The sequence below is a fragment of the Amblyraja radiata genome, chromosome 1 (genome assembly GCF_010909765.2).
Source record: "Amblyraja radiata isolate CabotCenter1 chromosome 1, sAmbRad1.1.pri, whole genome shotgun sequence".
Classification (NCBI taxonomy): domain Eukaryota; kingdom Metazoa; phylum Chordata; class Chondrichthyes; order Rajiformes; family Rajidae; genus Amblyraja; species Amblyraja radiata.
In genome coordinates this window covers 56,209,831-56,232,185 of record NC_045956.1, presented here as the reverse complement: position 1 = coordinate 56,232,185, position 22,355 = coordinate 56,209,831, and the positions used below count along the sequence as shown (strand labels likewise).

The window sequence follows — 22,355 nt, the reverse complement described above, 5'->3', positions numbered from 1 at the left end:
GTGCTCTCTGTGCGGAGTTTGCAAGTTCACTCTGTGCGCGTGTGGGTTTCCTCTGGGTGCTCTGGTTTCCTCCCACATCCCAAAGACATGGGGGTTTGTAGCTTAATTGACCTCTATAAATTGCCACTAATGTGTAGGGAGTGGATGAGAAAGCGGGATAACTGGAACCAGTGCGCGCAGGCGATCGGCGATCGCCGCTCGGCGTGGACTCAGTGGGCAGAAGGGCCCGCTTCCATGCTGCTTCTCTCTAGCTACAGGAAGGTTTCAAAGTCTGTAAAATTCCAGTTTACCTCGGTATCCTGACCATCTCTTCTGTGGAATCAATCCCGAGCTGGCCATCTTTTCCCGCTCCCCAAGCGAAGACCTGGCCCTGGTCATTGATGGCCACAGTGTGGGCCTCTCCACAAGCGGTGTGGATTATCGTCTGGGCATCCAGAGCCGTAACCTGTTCTAATCAACAATGAAGAAAGGGTCGAAAGTGTGAACGCCGCAGCTCAATATCAGCGAGGATCTGTTGAACCTTTCACATTTCCCACCCCGGGAAAAAAAGACTCTTGACTATCTAGATGCAAGGAAATTCAGATGCTGGTGTACAAGTAAAGACATAAAGACTACTGCAGTTGGTGTTCCCGATGTACATTGACGAGGCCCAGCTTAGACTCGGCCACAGTTGTGGTGAACACTTGCGACCAGTCCGCCAAGGCCGACTGGACCTCCTGGTTGCAAACCACTATCTCCTTTTTCCATTCCAATGCTGGCCTCCCTGTGCTGGGCCTCCTCCTATACTAGAAGACGACCAAACTGGAGGAACAATACCTCATACCCCCCCCTCCCCAACCACCTCCATTCTTACCCCAAATCATACCACCCTTATTTCTACCCACCTCTCCCCTATGATCACCACCACCCCCCCCCCCCCCCCCCCCCCTCTATTTCTCCCCTTCCACCTACATTCCTTCCTCTAGCTTCACAACTCACAATTCTTCAATCCTTTCGTCTCACACCTTCTGCCTTTTCACCTCTGGTCTTTGTCAATCATCTGCCTATCAACCTGCACCCCTCTCACATGTATCAGGCTATTACCTGCCAGGTTTTGTCCTGCACCCCCCCCCCCCTCCTCTTCTCTTTCACCTTTCTTCCCCCTCCCCCATCGCAATCAGTCTGAAAAAGGCCCCCCCCCCGACCCAAAACGTCACCTATACATGTTCTCCAGAGATGCTGCGTGACCCGCTGAGTTACTCCGCACTTTGCGTCTGACTCTATCTCTACCTCTATACACCAGCATGGTTGCACAGTGTAATGTTAATTATTTCATTCCCTTACCTTCCAAACTGGGGCATGAGGTAAAGATACAGTCAGTGAGAGTATGTGGGTGCTGTAGTTTGCAAAGACCGAGAGAAAGAGTCATGGAATCGTACAACATGGAAACTGGTCCTTCGGCCCAACTCACCCATGCCGACCAACATGACCCATCCAAGCTCGTCTCATTTGTCCCCATTTGGCCCATAACCCTCTCAACCTTCCCTATCCATGTACCTGCCCAAGTGTCTTTTAAATGTTTTTATGGTACCTGCCTCAACTACCTCCTCTGGCAACTCGTTCCAAACACCCACCATCCTCCGAGTGAAAAAGTTGCCTCTCAGGTTCCTATTAAATCTTCCCCCTCTCATCTTAAAACTATGTCCCCTGGTTCTTGATTCCTCCACCCAGGGTAAAGGACTCTGTGCATTCACCCTATCTATTCCCCTCATGCCTCTACAAGATCACCCCTCACCCTCCTGCGCTCCAAGGAATAAAGTCTTAAACTGCCCAACCCTGGAGCTGTGGCTCTCAAGCCCAGGCAACATCCTCGTCAATGTTCACTGCACTCTCTCCAGCTTGACAACATCCTTCGTGTAACAGAGTGATCAAAACTGAACACAATCCTCCAAATGTGGCCTCACCAACGCCATGTGCAACAGTAACATTGTCACCGTCCTTACCTGGGATGTATCCGGACTTGTCGTGGCCCAGCTGTCCCCAGATGTTGGAGCCACATGTGTAGACGCTTCCGTCCTGCAGAACAAAGGCCGTGTGGTATCGTCCACAGGCAACCTCCCGCACGGCTTTGCTGCTGAAGAACGAGGAGATCCTGGGGTGGACCACTATGTTTTCGTGTCCCTCGCCCAAACCAAGCTGCCCCAAATTGGCATGGCCCCAACACAGCAACTGGACTTTGGACGCCATGGAGTTTTTTTAAGCAATACTCCTGCAATGGAGAGAAAAAGGAAGAGGAAAGTTAGACGTACATGTATTTGTAAAGCACACAGTGAGTTTTGTAATCAAATTTAAGCCAAGGCTGGGATCAGGCTCTGGGGCATAATTCCACATACAGTCTTTCATTGATAACCAGCCCTGTATGAAACAGAGAGATTGCATAAAGGTGGTACAGTGGTGCAGCAGTAGAATTGCTGCCTTGCATCACGAGTGACCCGGATTCGATCCTGACTACGGGGCTGTCTGTACGGCTGGGTTTTTTTCCGGGTGCTCCGGTTTTCTCCCACTCTCCAAAGACTTTCAGGCTTGTAGGTTAATTGGCTTGGTATTATTGTAAATTGTCCCAAGTGTGTAGGATAGAACAAGTGTACAGGGTGATCGCTGGTCGGCGCAGACTCGAGGAGCCAAAGGGCCTGTTTCCATACTGTATCTCTAAACTAAACTTCATGAGTTCAAGAATGTTTATGCACCGGAAATGAAGAAATGAAATTCTTACTTGCCGCAACTTCACACCAAGGTGAGGAGCTAACCCCCAACAATGGCATTTCCAATACAAAAGGTGGCAAGGTGGTTTGCCAGTTAGATCCATGATCCTCCCTTCCTAGAAACAATTCCTAATTTTAGTTTTACAGATACTGCATAGAAATGAGCCCCTCAGCCTACAGAGTCCACGCCAACCATCAATCACCCGTTGACACTAGTTACTCCAGCACTTTGTCACTTTTTTTTCCTACGTTATCTACTTTTACAACCTCTTCCTACACACTAGGGGAAGTTGACAGGGGCTAATTAACCTACAAACCCGTATGTCTTTGAGATGTGGGTGGAAGCTGGAGCACCCGGAGGTGTCACACGCAATCACAGGAAGAACGTGCAAACTCCACACAGACAGCACCCGAGGTCAGGATTGAACCGCGCTGTGAGGTAGTGGAACTACCAGCTGCACCACTGCGCTGCCCAAAAGCACTCTTCCCAATGGTAGCTAAAGCGCTCACACTAATCTTCTGCGTCACCCTTCCAAAATGCGGAATATAACAGACACAAAGCGTTGGAGTAACTCAGTAAATCAAGCAGCATCTGTAGACAACATCGATAGGTGACGTTTGGGGTTGGATGTTTGTCTGGAAGATACGACACAGCACTGCAGGCTCTTAGTGGGTGTTACCATGATACTGATGCAACTAACCTGGTGGGGTGCGATTGGGGAGAAGTGGGGAGAAGGTGTTATTTGTAAACCTTAAAAATCATTTTTAAATATCTTCTTTGGATCACTGTATTAAACAGAATGTGTACCTGATTCAATGATCTGGGCTATTTCCACAAATCAGAGAGCATTCTGTTCAGATTGCGTAGACATAAGGAACGGCAGATGCAGGTTTACCAAAAATGAGACAAAGTGCGAGAGTAACTCAGCGGGTCAGATAACACCTCTGGAGGACATCATCTCCAGAGATGTTGCCTGACCCGCTACATTACTCACAGGATGGAAACTGTAGTGCAGCGGTAGACATGCTGCCTCACAGCGCTAGAGACCCGGGTTCGATCCCGACTACAGTTGCTGTCTGTGTGGAGTTTGTACGTTCTCACTGTAACCGTGTGGGTTTTCCCCAGGTGCTCCGGTTTCCTCACACATCCCAAAGGCGTGTTGGTTTGTAGGTTAATTGCCTTCTGTAAATTGTCCCTAGTGTCTAGGATAGAATTAGTGTATGGGTGATCACTGGTCAGTGCAGACTCAATGGGCCGAAAGGCCAGTTTCCGTGCTGTATCTCTAAACTAAACGGGTCCTATTGGGTCCAACTCGCCCATGCCGACCAAGAGATTCCATCTACACTATTCCGACTAGCCCACATTTGGCCCATATCCCACTAAATCCTTCCTATTCATCTGCCAATCCAAATGGGTAGGAAGGAACTGCAGATGATGGCTTAAAGTTTAAACCGAAGACAAGACACAAAATGCTGGAGTAACTCAGTGGGACAGGCAGCATCTTTGGAGAGACGGAATGGGTGATGTTTCAAACCAAACCAAATTCCCTTCAAACCAAATGTTTTTTAAATGTTATTCTAGCACTTGCCTCAGCTACCTTCTCTGGCAGCTCGCTCCTTATACCCACCACCCTCTGTGTGAAGATTTCTGTTCAGATTGTGTGTCAGCTGTGTTCCAATGAGTCACACGGTTGCATCTTGATTCAGGAGGGTGTGGGTGTATCCTTGGGTAAGACTCCAGAGAACTGAACACATGGGACTAGGCCAACACTGCAGTGCAGTGCTGGGGATGCATCCTCCAGGTAAAACACTCAGACAAGTCTGCGTGCTGTCTCAGGATTACAAAAATGATCCCTTGGCAGTGGGCAGCACAGTGGCGCAGCTGGTAGAGCTGCTGCCTCACAGCGCCAGAGAATCCTGGTTCGATCCTGACCTCAGGTGCTATCTGAGTGGAGTTTGTACATTCTCCCTGTGACCATGTGGGTCTCCTCCAGATGCTGCAGTTTTCTCCCACATCCCAGACGTGCAGGTTTGTAGGTTAAATGGTCTCGGTAAATTGCCCTTAGTGCTCAGGGAGTGGATGAGAAAGTAAGATAACACAGAGCTACTGTGAACGGGAGATCGATGGTCGGCGTGGACTCGGCTGATTGAAGGGCCTGTTCTCCTGCTGTACCTTTAAACTAATCTAAACGTTACCAATCAGCTTTCCCCACAGCCTTGGCCATTACTGATCCCTCCAACCATATTACAGAACATGTACATAATCTGGTCAACATCACATTGCTATTTAGGAGAGCTTCCCATGTCCAAATTATTAACTGTTGAGTTTCATCTATTACAACATGAATATTCTTCAAAAGGTACTTTGGGACATCCTAAAGTAAAAACATTTGGGTTTGTAGTTCAATTGGTCTCTGTAAATTACCCCTAATATGTAGAGGGTAAATGAGAAAGTGGGATAACATAGAACTAGTGTGAATGGGTGATCGATGGTCAGTGTGGACTCAATGGTCCCGTTTCCATGCTGTATCTCTATATTAAACTAAACATCCAGGCGCTATATACATGAAAGTTTTTAACTCGGCCAGTGTAGTGGGTCACTCTCACTCCAATAGTTGCACTACAAATGGTGATGTGTTAACTGAGTCTTTTCCACCAGTAGGAGTCTAGGACTAGAGGGTGCAGTCTCAGAATAAAAGGACGCACCTTTAGAATGGAGATGAGGAGGCGTTTTTTAGCAAGAGGGTGGTAAGTCATTGGGTAATTTTGAAGTGGAGATTGACCGATTTTTGATTAGTAAGGGGCGTTAAAAGTTACGGGGAGAAACAGGAGCGGGGATTGAGAGGGAAAAATATATCAGCCATGATGGAATGGTGGAGCTTACTCGATGGGCCGAATGGCCTGATACTGCTCCTATGTTTTAGGAAATTATGAATTAAACACAACTTCAAGCGGTGAGGCTAAAAAGAATAATGTAATGGGCAGCAGGAGTGTTTATGCTACAGAACTGGACACTTAGCATTCAATTGCCACCATGCCACCCAGGAAAGTAAAATTCAATTAAATAAATCTGGATTAAAAGTCTAGTGTCAACAATGGCGACTGTGACACTGCCAGCTGTTGTGAAGTCACATCTAGTTCACCACTGACCCTCGAGGATGGAACTCGCCATACTTCTTTGCATCTAGCCTTTAGGTGAAGCCAGGCACACAATTATGTAGTTGATCCACTTACTCCATGGAGAGGGTGCAGAACGCTGAAGAGAGACATAAAAAGCTGGAGTAACTCAGCGGGTCAGACAGCATCTCTGGAGAAAAGGAATAGGTGACGTTTCGGGCCGAGACCCTTCCTCAGACCTGCCTGGATTAGAGTATTAGCTATGAGGAGAGGCTTGGATTGTTTTCTCTGGAGCGTCAGAGGGGCATCTTGATAGAAGTGTATATGAAATTATGAGAGTATAGATAGGATAGACAGTCGGAACCTTCCCCCCCCCCCCCTCCCCCACCGGGTAGAAATGTTAAAGACTAGAGTGCACAGTTTAGTTTAGTTTTGGGATACAGCACAGAAACAGGCCCTTCTGCCCACCGAGTTTGTGTCGACCAGCGATCACCCCGTAAACTAGCACGATCCTACACGATAGGAACATTTTACAATCTTGACCGAAGCCAATTATCCTACAAACCTGTACAACTTGAGAGTGGGAGGAAACCAGAGGAGAAGAAAACCCTCACGGTCACGGGGAGAACATACAAACTCCATACAGGCAGCGCCCGTAGTCAGGATCGAACCTGGGTCTCTGGCACTGCAAGGCAGCAACTCTACCGCTGCGCCACCGTGCCGCCCCACAACTTAAAAGTCAAAGGGGCAAAGTTTAAAGGAAATGTGAGGGACGTTTTTTTTTTGTTTTTTTTACACTCAGGTGGGTGATGGGTGCCTGGAACGAACTGCCACAGGTGGTGGTGGAGGCAGATTCAATGGTGGAAGTTAAGAGGCTTTTAGATAGACGCATGGATATGCAGGGAATGGAGGGGGGTGGATCAAGTGCAGGCAGAGAAGATTAGTTTAACTAGGCATCATGTTTGGTACAGACACTGTTGTCTGAAGGGCTTGTTCCTGTGCTGTACAGTTCTGTATTCCATGTTCCAAGCCAAACTAAAACACACACTGGCCCTTCCAGCAAACACTCACTTCACGTGAAGGAACATGTAAAAATATGGGTGAGGCTCAGATGGTCTGTCGCTTGTTCCTAGCTGATGTACAGCAAACTTCAGGCAAATCTATCCTGTATTTGTTGCTATAGTCCTGACAGGGCTTCGATATCAGATGTTTGCCTCAAATGCTTTAATTCAATCTCTGTTGACAATACTATTCTGGTCAAACCTGCATTACCCAATATGTGACACAGGACAATGCAATGAGACGTGTTTTTACATGTTACCTCACAACTTCAGGATATAAGAATTTAAGAAACAGGAGTAAGCCCAAACGGCCCTTGACCTGCACTGTGATGTAATTATCATCTATCATCTATCATTATGATCAGCATCAGTCATCAGGGATCAGATGACATAGGTTTAAGGCGAGGGGGGAAAGATTTAATGGGAACCCGAGAGGTAACAAAGGGTGGTGGGCGTACGGAACAAGCTGCCGGAGCAGAAAGTTGAGGCAGGTACTATAGCAACATTTCAGAGACATTAGACTACTTGGATAGGACAGGTTTAGAGGGATACGAGCCAAAAGCAGGCAGGTGGGACTAGTGTAGATGGGCATGTTGGTCAGCGTGGGCACTTTGGGCTGAAGGACCCATTTCCACACTGTATGACTATGATCTCCTCCATCTGGGCCCTGCTCTTTTCTCTCTGCTAGCATCGGACTGAAGGAACCGAAGCCCCAAGTCCCACACCACTAGGTTCAGGAACCGTTACTCTCCAACATGCATCAGGTTCTTGAACCGACCGGTACACTTTCTTGTCTCCGTTTAGTTTTGTTTCAGTTTTAGAGATACAGCAGGGAAACAGGCCCACCAATCAATGCTGACCATCAATCACCCATTCACACTAGTTCGATGTTATCCCACTTTCTCACTCCCTATACACTTGGGGCAATTTAATGAGGTTAATTAACCTACAAACCCTAATCCTACCTTGCCAAATGAAACACTGAACCACGTCTTGCACAACCTAGGACTTGTTTTCTAATTGTATTTTACACAAATGTCTTGTTTTTAGCACAGTCTCTTTCATGTAAAATGTATGCATAAACTGTGTATAATTTATGTCTGTGTGTTATTGGAGTTTATGTGCCTGTGATGCTGATTCCAGCAAGATTTTCATTGTAACTGTACCTCGCAGTACTTATGGCAATAATATCCACTTCTTCTTCTTAGCGAGTCCACACACAAGATAGAAGTTGTTCAGCCAGAACAGAACAAACTTCTCAGCATCTGCATACAATGGTGTCTGTCTTGCGCTTCTTGTGCGTGGAGGTGGAAAGATTGGTGAAACCAGGGCCACGACATGAACGCTCTTTCCTTGACTCCAATATCCACTTGACTTGCTCCAACATTCAAGGAGATCATGTGGAAACAAGATCTGGTTTACAAAAAAGGACACAAAGTGCTGGAGTACCAGCGGACTGCATCTCTGGAGAACATGGTAAAGGTGACGTTTCAGGTTAGCACTCTTCTTCAGTCTGACTTGAAATGTCACTGACCCATGTTCTCCTGACCTGCTAAGTTTCTCCAGTGCTTTGGATCGTCTACAGATGCACCATAGAAAGTTTTTTATCGGGATGCATCACAGTATGATTTGGGAACAGCTCCATCCAAGACAGCCCAGACCATCGCACAAACCAACCTCGCTTCCGTTGACACCTCACGCTGCCAAGGCAAGGCCACCAGCATAATCAAAGACGAGTTACACCCCGGGCACACCCTCTCCCATTAAGCAAAAGGTACCGAAGTGTGAAAATGCACACCTCCATATTCCGGGGCAGTTTCTTCCCAGCTGCTATCAGGCAACTGAACCATCCTACCAACAACTAGAGAGCTACTATTTACCTCTTTCGAGACCCTCAGACCATCTTTGATTGGACTTACTGAACTTTACCTTCTACTAAACGCAATTTAAGTCATACCCTTTATCATGTATCTGTACACTGTGGAAGGATCGGTTGTAATCATGTATTGTCTTTCCACTGACTGATTAGCACGCTGCAAAAGCTTTCAACTGTACCTCAGTGCCTGTGACAATAAACTAAACTCAAACTATTTTCATGGAGATCAGGGTTTCTCTTTTTTCTCATCACCACTTTTCTCCCCTATTCCCATATCTAATTATTTTTTATATGTGGAGAAGTCCATGAATCAGTTTTGAATATAATCAATGATTGAGCCTCCACACTCCCCCAGAGGTAGAGAATTCCAACTACACTCCACACTTGAATGAAGAAATTTCTCCCAGTTAAATAGTCTATATTTTGCCACCATGACCGCTGGTTCTAAACTTCTCAAAGCGAGGAAAACACCCTCCCCATATCTCACGTTCATACGTTCTAGGGGCAGGTTTAGGCCATGCAGCCCTTCAAGTCTACTCCACCATTCAGACTGATCGATCTTTCCCTCTCAACCCCACAACTCCTGACATCCTTACTAATCAAGAATCTAACAATCTCCGCCTTAATAATATCCATTGACGGCCTCTACATATTCACCACCCTCTGACTAAAGGCATTTGTTTTTATTTCCTTTCTAAAGGCACGTGCTTTTATTCTAAGGCTGTGGCCTCTGGTCCTAGACTCTCCCACTGGTGGAAACATTCTCTCCACATCCACTCTATCCAAGCCTTTCACTATTCGGTAACTTTCAATGAGGTGTCCCCTCATCCTTCTAAACTCCAGCAAGTACTGGCTCAGTGCCCTCAAACGCTCATCATATATCTACCCTGAGGAGCCCATGAACAATATTCAGTGAGGTCACCTCATTTTTCTACACTCAAAACAGGGCGATCCTCTTCAATTCTTCTGCGTATGACAAGCGTCAGAAACCAGTCTGGTGAATGTTTGCCACACCCCCACCGTATAAAGTAATAGTCAAAAATACCTCGAGATTGAGTCTACCATGGCTCCTTATAATAGTGGTATGTCTTTTTAATGGTGCTCTCGTATTTTCTGGAAATACAGGCCAACATTGAGTCAGAGTTATGCAGCATGGAAGCAAGGCTTTCCAGCCAAGGTTGATAGTGGTCAAGAAGGCTTTTGGTACATTGGTCTTCATCTATCAGGGTATTGAGTAAAGAAGTGGGATGTTATGTTACAATTGTACAAGATGTAGCTGAGGCCCCATTTGGAGTATTGTGTTCATTGTTGGTCACCCTGCGATAGGAAAGATGTTAGGTACACAAAAAAGTTGGAGACACTCAGCGGGTGCAGCAGCATCTATGGAGCGAAGGAAATAGGCAACGTTTCGGGCCGAAACCCTTCTTCAGACTGATGGGGGGCGGGGAGAAGAAAGGAAAAATGAGGAGGAGGAGCCCGAGATGTTGTTAAGCTGGAAAGAGTGCAGCTAATACTTACGATGATATTGCAAGGACTTAAGGGCCTGAGCTATTGGGAGAGGTTGGGTAGGCAAGGACTTTAATCCTTGGTGTACAGGAGGATGAGGGGTGGTCCCATTGATGTGTATAAGATCATGAAGGGAATAGAGTAAATGCAGTCTTTTATCCAGAGTAGGAGAGTCAAGAACCAGGGGACATAGGTTTAAGATGAGAGGAAAAATATTTAACAGGAATCCAAGAGGCAACCTTTTCCACACAGAGGTTGGTGGGCATATGGAATGAACTGCTGGATGAGGTATTTGAGGCAGGTACTATAACATTAAGAAACATTTATAAGAACTGCAAATGCTGGTCTACACTGCAGATAGACACAAAATGCTGGAATAACTCAGCAGGACAGGCAGCATCTTTGGATAGAAATAATTGGTGGCGTTTCAGGTCGAGACCTTTCTTCAGACTGAGTCAGGGGAGTAGGAAACACAGACATATGGAAGGGCAAGGTGTGAAAACAAGACATCAAAGGGGATGCAGTTCAACGAAAATGTAGGTCAGTGTTAGCTAGGGGAAGGTGACAATGAATCACACAAAGATAACATTTAATTTGGAGGACAATCAGACAGGTCGAAGAATTAGGAAGGGGAGGGATGGAGAGAGGGAAAGCAAGGGTTATTTGAAGTTAGAGAAGTTAATGTTCATACCACTGGGGTGTAAGCTGCCCAAGCTCTAATTTGTGCTGGGCCTCACTCTGACAGTGGAGGAGGCTCAGGACAGAAAGGCAGTATGGGAATGGGAGGGGGAGTTAAAGCATTTAGCAACCCAGAGATCATGTAGGTTTAAGCAGACTGAGTGGAGGTGTTCAGCGAAACGATCGCCGAGCCTGCACTGTAGGAGTCTACATCTAGAACAGTGGATACAGTAGATGAGGTTGGAGGAGATGCAAGTGAACCTCTGCCTCGCCTGGAAGGACTGTCGGGGTCCTTGGACAGAGTTGAAGGGGAGGGTATAGAGACAGGTGTTGCATCTCCTGCAGTTACTGGGGAAAGTACCTGGGGAGGGGGTGGTTTGGGTGGAAAGGGACGAGTTAACCAGGGAGTTGCAAAGGGAACGGTCTCTGCAGAGAGTGGTGGAGATGTGGCTAGTGGTGGGATCCTGTCGGAGGTGACATTTTTGCTCGCTCCAACAGGAACCCACCACTAGCCACATCTGTCGCCCGATATTTCACTTGGGCAACAGCACCTCATATTTCACTGGGGCAGCTTACAACCCAGTGGTATGAATATTGGCTTCTCTAACTTCAAGTAACCCTTGCTTTCCCTCTCTCCCACTCCCTCATCCTGGTTCTCCAACCATTCTGACTGTCCTCCTGATTAAATTGTATCTGTTTGCTCCGTTGTCACCTTCCCCTAGCTAACAATGATATTTTCTACATTTTCCTTGAAATTTGTTCCCTTTGATGTCTCGTTTTCACACCTTACCATTCCATACCCCTCCCCTGACTGAAGAAGGGTTTCGGCCCGAAACGTTGCCTATTTCCTTCGCTCCATAGATGCTGCCGCACCCACTGAGTTTCTCCAGCAATTTTGTCCCCCTCCCCTGACTCTCAGTCTGAAGGGTCTCGACCCGAAACGTCACCCACTCCTCTCCAGAGATGCTGCCTGACCCGCTGAGTTATACAAAATGACAGCATTTTGTGTCTATCTTCAGTGTAAACCAGCAGCGGCAGTTCCTTCCTGCTATCTCCGCAATGCTTTGGCTGTCTCAACCCGTATCCTGCAACTGTTGTCTAGAGGGCTCATCCCGATTCCATGATCTTGCCACTCCGGGAGTGTTCACACTCATAACCTTCCATGAGATAGGGGGCTCCCGAGTGAGGCTGGGCTCGGTACCCCATTCCCGCTGTATGTTTTGCAGAATGAACCAGCAGAATGCGTTGTTGTTTGCTGTTCCGCCCCCAATATCACAGCAAACACACACAAAAGGTCCAATGACAAGCTGGGAGCAGCTGGAAGAGGAAGGGAGAGCAGGAAGTGCATTGCTACAAAGTTACCTGAATGTTGCTGTTTGCTTGCTGGCGGGTTGTTAGGAGCCCGGGGGTGTTTACAAACACTGCGTTGGTTCGGAGAGGGAACCCTCCCCCTAGTTGAACATCGATGGAGGGGGAGTCGCCGCCGCCAGGGGGGCGCTCGCCGCCTTTGATCCCCTCACCGACTCACCCGCCTTCACCCTCCGGACGGCCCGGTCTAGTCCCGGGCAGCTTTCCCCTTCCAGGTTGGTGGCCTGGGAAGCCTGACAGGCAACCCATTGCGCCAATTGCAGCCAGCGCTCGCTGCACGGCGCCCAGGCAACGCGGATGTAAGACAGGACGTAGACCTTTAAATGGGCATCCACCCAAAAACGCAAGCCGGAGCAATGCATTCTCTTAAAAGGGCTATGTAACTTCCGTGGACGTGCAACACTCATGCATTCGCGCCCACCTTCAATGGCAGAAGCAGCGAGTGGTTTTAGAACCGCATGCACTCACCACAGTGAAGAACAAGTGCCTTAAAAATAAAAATAAAAATAAAAGACACAAAGGGCTGGAGTCACTCAGCGTGACCCGCTGACATGCAAGGAACTGCGAGGAAGGATCCCGACCCGAAACGTCAACTATCCATGCTCTCCAGGGATGCCGTCTGACCAGCTGAGTTACTCCAGCACTTTGGGTCTTTTTTTGGTAAACCAGCATCTACAGTTCTTTGTTTCAACAAGGAATTGGAGATGCTGTTTTACAAAAAAAACATACAAAGTGCTGGACGTTTGAGTTTAGTTTATTGTCACGGTACCGAGGTGCAGTGAAAAGCTTGTGTTGCGTGTTAACCAGTTAGCGGAAAGACTACACTTGATTACAATCGAGCCATCCACAATGTACAGATACATGATAATGGGAATACCATTGAATGCAAGGTAAAGTCCGATCAAAGATAGTTCGATGGTCTCCAATGAGCTAGATTGTAGCTCAGGACTGCTCTCTAGTTGTTGATGGGATGGTTCAGTTACCTGACATAGAGACTGTTCCCAAATCTGGAGGTGTGTGTTTTCACACTTCTATATCTCTTGCCTGATGGGAGAAGGGGGAAGAGGTTTGGGGTGAGACTCATCTTTGTGTCTCTTCCTTTATAAACCAACATCTGCAGTTCTTTGTTTTAGTTCGTTGTTACAAGGAACTGCAGATGCTGTTTTACAAAACAAAAGGCACAAAGTGCTGGACATACATTCATCTTGACTGAGCAGAAGCAATGCTTTGGAGACACAAGCAACTACAGCTGCAGGAATCTTGAACAAAACGTAAAGTGTTGGAGGAACTCAGTGAGAACGGCAGCATCTGTGGAGGGAATGGACAGACAAGGTTTTGCATGTGGTCCAGATTGTGTGGAGAAAGCTGGAAAAGAGAGGTGAGCTGGGGAAAAGGCTGGAGAGTGACAGGTGGATACAGGTGATGGGTGATTGGCAGATGGGTGGAGTAAATTCCAAAGACTAGAGATGAAAAAGGGACAAAAGTGTGGCAGGTAAAGAAAGAAGAGGAGGAGTGAAATGTAAAGCCGAAGGGTGAAATGGGACTGGGAGTAGAGGATATAAAGTAATAGGGAACTTGGAAATGGAGGAGGAAAGTATGGAGGAAGAAAAAGCAGCGGGTTGGTTGGAGGAATGGATGGGGCAAGGGAAAAAGAGGAGGGTTTAGTGGGGGTATGACTTGACATCAGAGAATACAATGTTCATACCATTGGGTTGTAAGTGGAATATGAGATGCTGTTCTTCAAGTTTGTATGTGGCCTCACTCTGGCATTGGGGGGAGGCCAAGGACAGAAAGGTCACCACTGGAATGGGAAGGGAAGTTAAAATGATCGCAACTGGGAGATCCATCAGACCTTGGCATACAGAATTCAGCAAAACAGTCAATTGTCTCGCTAATGTAAAGGAGGTCGCATCGGGAGTACCAAATACAGTCGATAAGGTTGGAACCTCTTGTCTCACCTGAACGGGCTGCTCGGGTCTTGCATGGAAGCGAGAGAAGTGTAGGGACAGTTGTTACATCTTAAGACTCAACAGTGTTTTTTATTGTCATATGACCCAAACAGAACAATGAAATTCTTACTTACAGCCCCACAGTACTGTGTAAACAATATATTAAATGTTTTAAAAAAGTTCAGAGCATATATATATATGTGTGTGTGTGTGTGTGTGTGTGTGTGTGTGTGTGTGTGTGTGTGTGTGTGTGTGTGTGTGTGTGTGTGTGTGTGTGTGTGTGTGTGTGCGTGTTATATCTATATTACTAAAACTCTTTGTGCCGGCAATGTGTCACTCTGCTCTACTTTTTCCTATCTTCTTCCAAATACTACGCCGCAACATTCCCATTTTCACAAATTCTACTCACATTTTTCCCGTCGAAGCAATAAACAACTTCCCATCACATTCCGACTTGTATTTCCGAAGTTATTCACGATTTATAGTTTCAAAAAAAGCCAAAACCGCTTTCTCAGAGAGCATCCAGTGATGATGTTCGGGCAGGTCGGGCAGGGAATAGGAGTGATGGGAGGAAGATGACGGAAATGAAGAGGAGGGAAATGGGGTAGGGTCTCGACCCCCTCCCTCTCTGCCTCTCTCCCTCCCTAACCCCTTCCCCCTCCCTCTACCCTCCCTCTACCCTCCCTCTCTAGTCCCCTCCCTCTCCCTCTCTACCCCTTCTGCCTCCCCCTCCCTTTCTACCCCCTCCCCCTCTACCCCCTCCCTCTTTACCCCCTCCCTCTCTACCCCCTCCCCTCTACCTCCCCTCCCTCTCTAGCCCCCCCCCCACAACATTGGAGGACGGGGCCCAACGGGTCCCCCTTGGTCTAGTATACATATAAATGTGTGTGTGTGTAGATATACATATATGTATGTGTATATATATATTTATATTAATATATATATATATGTGTGTGTGTGTGTGTGTGTGTACATATATATGTGTGTATGTATATAAATAAAGAATAAAAACAAACAATGTTAGTGCAAAAACACAAAACCAATGCCCCCAAGTCTATGTGGATCAGAGCTTATTTAGAGGTTTCAGTGTTTAATAGCCCAATGGCTGTAGGGAAGAAACTGTTCTTGACACTGGATATTACAGTTTTCAGACTCCTATATCTTCTTCCCGATGGCAGGAGTGAAATGAGTGTGTGGCCATGGTGGTGAGGGTCTCTGACGATGTTGGCTGCCTTCTTGAGGCAGGATCTCCAGTAAATTTCTTCAATGGTGGGGAGGTCAAAACCGGTGATGGACTGGGCAATTTTCACCACTTTTTGCAGTCTTCTTACCTCGTATGTGCTCAAGTTGCCGATCCAGGCCTTGGTGTGATCTTCTGGGGTTTCTGGGGGAAATTACTGGATAAGGGGTGGGTTGGGTGGGAAGGAATGAAGGAACTAAGCAGTTGCAGAGAGTGGTCTCCAGCGGAAGGTGTGGAAATGGGAAGATGTGACTTGTGGTGGGATCACGTTGAAGATGGTGGAAATGTCGGAGAATGATGTGTTGGATGCGGAGGCTTGTGTAGTCCAGTGATCCTGAGAGCTATGCCAGATGGCGTTTCATATCCCTGGCAGGTTCAACCAAACTGCACAAGTCTCGGGTAAGGAGGCAGACGAAGCAGTCCTTTGTCCTCCAGGTTGGGGGTTGGGCGTGGGGTTAACTACCGCACCCTGGAAAAAAAGTGTGAGTGACAGAAACATTGATGAATGAAAACCAAATTACACACTTGGTTCAAGAAGGTGCCCCAACTATGGGGAACATGGCGCCTCCCAACCAAACCCGCAAGGGCACTGGGAAGCTGACACACCTTCTGACGCAAAATAAATCCATCCTTGTGGTGACATGGAACATCCGAACCATGTTCCAGGCTGGCAAGGCTGCCACAATTGCCAACAAAGTGGTGTGCTACAATCTCTTAGTCCTGGGCTTGGCTGAAACAAGATGGACATAGTCAGGGGAGATAAAATTGGTCAGCGGGCAGTCCATTATCTACTCCGGACAGGAAGAAGAGGGAGCGAAGCATAGAGAGGGAGTGGCCATCATGATGATGAAGGATGCTAGAAAGGCTCTAACAGCATGGGAACCCATCAGCTCTCACCTCATCTCCCCAACCTTCAAAACCAACAACAAGAGAGTGAAAGCCCACATAATCCAATGTTATGCACCCACCAACGATGCAGAGGATGAGGTCAACAGCAGGTTCTATGACAGCTTGACACCTACTTGGTAGTATTGGAGGCAGAGACCTCATTATCCTGATGGGTGACTTCATCACTAAGGTTGGAGGCCAAAACAAGGGATATGAGGCCATAATGGGAAAGCATGGAGTGGGCAAAATGAATGAAAATGGCAAGATGTTTGCTGACGTCGGTGTTAACAATAACCTGGTGATTGGGGGAAGTGTATTCCCTCATAAACCAATCTACAAAACAACTTGGGTGTCATCAGATCATGTCACAGAAAATCAAATTGACCACATTTGTATCTGTAAAAGGTACAGAAGGTTGATGGAAGATGTCAGAACAAGAAGAGGAGCTGACGCAGCTTCAGACCACCACCTCCTAGTAGGGAAATTCAAGCTATGGCTGAAGAGTCACTACCAGGCCAAAAGCCAAAGAGATAAATACAACATTGAATACCTTAGTAGTGCTCAAGTGGTGAAGAAGGTCAAGGATACCCTCTCAAAGCTACAGCAGAGGAGGAAGGAAAGATGGACAATAAATGAGGAGTGGGAACACCTAAAAGCTGCTTGGAGCTCAACCTGTTAAGAGGCCCTAGGGAGAAGGACACAAAACAGTGGATAACACCAGAAACCCTCAACACAATCCAACAGAGGAGAACAAGAACAAGAGCTGAAAGGGCTTTGGCCCAAAAGGACTACAACAGATGCCACAAAGAAGAACATCAGGAGGGACAAGAGCCAAAGTGGCAGAAATTGCAGTGACTCAAAGGAACATGAGAGAGTTATTTACCAACACAAGGAAATTGTCCGGGACATATCTGCAGAGTAATAAACCAATTACAGACTAGAACGGTCAACTTTTTCAACCCAGGAGGCGCAGCACAACAGATGGGTAGAACATTTCGAAGAAGTCCTAAACAGGCCTCCACTGGCTGTACAGCCACACATTCCCAAAGCCAGGATACCACTACAAAGTAGGTGGGACAGACCAACAAAATCAGAAATAAAGGCTGCAATCAAGCAACAGCAAACTGGCAAGGCTGCTGGCCCTGAAAATATTCCACCTGAAGCCCTGAAAGTAGATATAGACTGTTTCTCACAGAGTGTTATTTATATAGAACGTTTAAATCAACTCGCGTTGAAACCAAAATGCTTTACATAAAATAAATAATAAAATAAATAATAAAGTTTCCGTACATCCATAGAAAAACTAAAAATATAGAAAAATGACACAACACATTATAGAATTCAACATGAACATCCCCCCACAACAGAATCAAAATGTTCCACTGTGGGGAAAGGCATCAAAAAGAGAGTGGTGAGTCTGTGGAATTCTCTGCCTCAGAGGGCAGTGGAGGCGGGTTCTCTGGATGCTTTCAAGAGAGAGCTAGATAGGGCTCTTAAAAATAGCGGAGTCAGGGGATATGGGGAGAAGGCAGGAATGGGGTTCTGATTGGGGATGATCAGCCATGATCACATTGAATGGTGGTGCTGGCTTGAAGGGCCAAATGGCCTACTCCTGCACCTATTGTCTATTGACTCATAAACAGACATGCTCTATGGCTTCTTTGGGAGGATTTGGGAAGAGGAAAAGACACCCACAGAATGGGCAGAGGGCTACATCGTGAAACTGCCAAAAAAAGGTGACCTAAGAAAATGTGACAACTACCGAAGGATCACCCTACTTTCTGCTCCCAGTAAAATTCTCAACCGGGTCATCCTCAACCGTCTTCAGGAAGCTGCAGACAAGAGGCTACAGGACCAGCAAGCAGGATTCAGGAAGGATCGCTCATGCACAGACCACAGCATCGTTATCATTGAGCAATCTATTGAATGGAACACGTCCCTGCACATCAACTTCATCGACTTTGAGAAAGCGTTTGGCAGCTTAGACAGGACAACACTATGGCGCCTAATGGACCACTATGGAATTCCCACCAAGATCATAAACAATCAATAACTCATATGATGGAACCTCATGCAAAATTATGCATGCAGGCCAGCTCTCTCAGAGCTTTAGTGTCAGGACGGGTGTCAAGCAGGGATGTCTATTGTCACCATTCCTGTTCCTCCTGGCAATTGACTGAACCATGATGGAAACAACTGAAGGGAAAATAAATGGAATTCAGTGGACAATGTGGGAGCATTTAAAAAAAAATAAAAAATTATTTATTAGTAGTAAGTACAATACAGTGGTACCTTTTTACAGGTACCCAACATTATGTTAACATATTACATTCTCTATACAACTTCCTTTTTTTTTTTTAAAGAGAAAAGTAAGAAGAGAAAAAAGAAAAAGTAGTAGTAGAGAGTGAAGAATAGGCTAGTGTGTGAGAGTAAACGGCAGATAAAGGAAATAGTGATGAAAAGAAATAAGTGAGGAGGGAATCAATCGCCACAAGGAGATGATTTTTTATGTTCTAGATTGTCGTTCACCCATACCTGAAACTTAAAATGTTCACAATACTGTTGCACCACGTGAATCCAAGAGATCAATAAATGGGGACCAACTCATTAAGAATTGGTCTTGTTTGTCTATTAGGAGGAGTCTCATTTCTTCCAAATGTGCTGTGTCCAGCATATTACTGATCCACATTTTAAATGTTGGTATATTAGCATTTTTCCAAAATTTAAGTATGAGTGTTTTTGCTATTATTAACACATAATTGAAGAATGAGTTTTGGCGGGTATTTAATTTGTTCCCGTCTCCACGTACTCCAATATAATCATTTCAGTATTAGGTTCCATTTTTATCTTAAATAGCTTTGTGAATATATCAAATATGTCACACCAAAATTTATGTTTTCTACAAGAAACAAATGAGTGTGTAATATTGGCATTTTGAGAAAGACATTTATCACAGATGGGAAAAATATTTGGATAAAATTTATTCAGCCTAGTTTTTGAATAATATAATCTATGTAATATTTTAAATTGAATTAAATTATGTCTAGCGTTGATCGAACATTTATGTATATATATCAAATACTTTTCCCATGTTCCTTTTGAGATTTTTGTCATTAATTATTTTTCCCAGTCTTCTCTAAGTGCCTCTGTTGATGGTAATTATATGTTTAAAATACTGTTATATAGGTATGATGTTAATTTTTTTTACTCTGCCGGGGAGCAGTTAGATGGTCTTGACTTTGCAGACGACATAGCTCTCCTTTCACACACACAGATACAAATGCAGGAGAAGACGGACAGACTCTCACAAGCTGCAACAAAACTTGGTCTTACACCCAATACAGCAAAGACACAGGTGATGAGGATCCACTCCAAAATCAGCAACCCTAACCTTATGCACAGCACTGCTCTAGAGAAGGTAGAAACATCTCTCTTGAAAGCATCCAGAGAACCTGCCTCCACCGCCCTCTGAGGCAGAGAATTCCACAGACTCACCACTCTCTGTGAGAAAAAGTGTTTCCTCATCTCCGTTCTAAATTGCTTACTCCTTATTCTTAAACTGTGGCCCCTGGTTCTGGACTCCCCCAACATCGGGAAGATGTTTCCTGCCTCTAGCATGCCCAAGCCCTTAACAATTTTATATGTTTTAATGAGATACCCTCTCATCCTTCTGAACTCCAGTGTACAAGCCTAGCTGCTCCATTCTCTCAGCATATGACAGTCCCGCCATCCCGGGAATTAACCTTTTAAACCTACGCTGCACTCCCTCAATAGCAAGAATGTCCTTCCTCAAATTAGAGGACCAAAACTGCACACAATACTCCAGGCGTGGTCTCACTAGGGCTCTTTCTTCACTTCCTGCTGTGCCTGCATGCTTACTTTCATAGACTAATGTACAAGGACCCCCAGATCCCATTGTACTTCCCCTTTTCCCAACTTGATGCCATTTAGATAGTAATCTGCCTTCCTGTTTTTGCTACCAAAGTGGATAATCTCACGTTTATCCGCATTAAACTTCATCTGCCATGCATCTGCCCACTCCCCCAACCTGTCCAAGTCACCCTGCATTCTCACAGCATCCTCCTCACAGTTCACGCTGCCACCCAGCTTTGTGTCATCTGCAAATTTGCTAATGTACTGCCTTAGGAGAATACTTAACATCTGGTGGAGAGACAAAGTAAGCAATGTGGACCTGTGGAAAAGAACAAGCCAGGAGCCCATTGACTAACAAATTCGAAGGAGAAAATGGAGTTGGATTGGACACACCCTCAGGAAACCTGCCACAAACATCACCCAGCAAGCCCTGAAATGGAACCCCCAAGGAAAAAGGAAAAGAGGTCGCCCCAGGAACAGCTGGAGAAGAGGTGTCCAGACAGAAATGTCTGAGAGTGGGCTCAACTGGGGAGATCTCGAAAGAACTGCCAACAAACCGAGTGAGGTGGAGGACATTTGTCAATGACCAATGCTCCCTAGAGAAGCAAAGGGCTTAAGAAGTAAAAAGATACCGAGATACAGTGACAAACTTTGTTCGCCTGCTATCCAGTTAAATTATACCATACATGAGTATAATCAACCTATACAAGTACAACGGGTAGTGCAGAGAAAAATAACCATAGTGCATAATTTAGTGTTACAGCTGAAGAGAAAGTTCAGATTTCTTTTATAAATGCAAGGACCACTGCATCCCTTTCCCTTAATTCATTGACCAGCTCCTTCATTTGTTGGCATTGAGGGAGAGGTTGGCTTAACACCATGATACTGAGTGCTCTATCTCTATCATGAACTCCGTTTTGTCATTGCTTAAAACCCATCCCACAATAGTGGTATCATCTGCAAATGGGGTTAGAGCAGATTTTGGTCACACAGTCATGAGTGTACAGGGAGTACAGGAGGCAGAGTAAACAGCCTTTCTGGGCACCAGTGATGAGAGTCATGGAGGTGGTGTTGTCACCTGCCGTTACTGATTACAGTCTGTTGTTCAGGAAGTTGGGGATGCAGTTGCAAACAAGTACAGAGTAATTAGTGGGTGGCACAGCGGCGTAGAGGTAGAGTTGCTGCATTGCAGCGCCAGAAACTCGGGTTCGATCCTCACTACGGGTGTTGTCTGCGCGGAATTTTATCGTTCTTCCTGTGACTGCGTGGATCTTCCCCGGGTGCTCCAGTTTCCTCCCACAGTCCAATGACATACAGGATTGTAGGTTAATTGCCTGAAAATGTGTCTTTCATATGTCGGATAGAATGGGTGTATGAGCAGGGCTGCCAACTCTCACGCTTTGAGCGTGAGAATCACGACCTCAGGCAAACTCTCACACCCTCACGCTGATCAGAAATTTCTCACGCTCTGTGGTGAGAACTTCTGTGATCAACGAAAATTTCAAAACTCAGATACCCTGCATGGTCTGCGGGTGTTGGAGAGCCGGGGCTGAGGGAGGGATGGGAGCAGCGGGAGGGGACATATGCAGGGGGCCGGGGCTGGTGAGTGTTTGCGGGGTTGACGAGTCGCTCGCTGCAGCTCTGGCCATAGAGCAATGCAAGTCGGAAGTGTTACGCCGCTGCCGTGAGAGTCTCTGTGCCGAAGGGACAGACTCTCAAAGGGAGGTGGAGAGAGAAAGAGGGGAAGGAGACAGTGGGGAGAGAGAGGGGCGAGAGAGAGAGAGGGGGAGAGAGAGAGAGAGGGGGATAGAGAGAGAGAGGGGGATAGAGAGGCAGGGCTGCCAACTCCCATGCATTGAGCGTGAGAATCACGCATTTCGCCAAATTCTCACGCTGATCACAAATTTCTCTCACTCTGTTGTGAGAAATTCTGTGATCAACGAAAATTTAAAAACTCATATCAACTGCATGGGCCATGGGTGTTGGAAGCGGAAGCAGCGGCGGGGACAGATGCGGACGGGGAGCGGGGCTGGCGAGTGTTTGCCGGGCTGGCGAGTC

General features: G+C 46.4%; 1 protein-coding gene and 1 pseudogene across 1 annotated transcript in view; one reads left to right on the top strand and one right to left on the bottom strand.

Annotated features, from left to right (window-relative positions):
• Positions 1–12,604, bottom strand: part of herc3 (HECT and RLD domain containing E3 ubiquitin protein ligase 3) — a 68,613-nt gene extending 56,009 nt beyond the window's left edge. The window contains exons 1-3 of the mRNA XM_033022288.1: positions 12,342–12,604; positions 1,983–2,248; positions 291–450 (exon numbers count right to left, since the gene is read on the bottom strand). Coding sequence (XP_032878179.1) covers positions 291–450; positions 1,983–2,226 — 404 coding nt within the window. The 5' untranslated portion in view covers positions 2,227–2,248; positions 12,342–12,604. The remainder of the gene's footprint in view (positions 1–290; positions 451–1,982; positions 2,249–12,341) is intronic.
• A 3,490-nt stretch (positions 12,605–16,094) lies between these two features.
• On the top strand, positions 16,095–18,646 carry LOC116978632 (annotated as a pseudogene).
• The last annotated feature ends 3,709 nt before the right edge of the window (positions 18,647–22,355 follow it).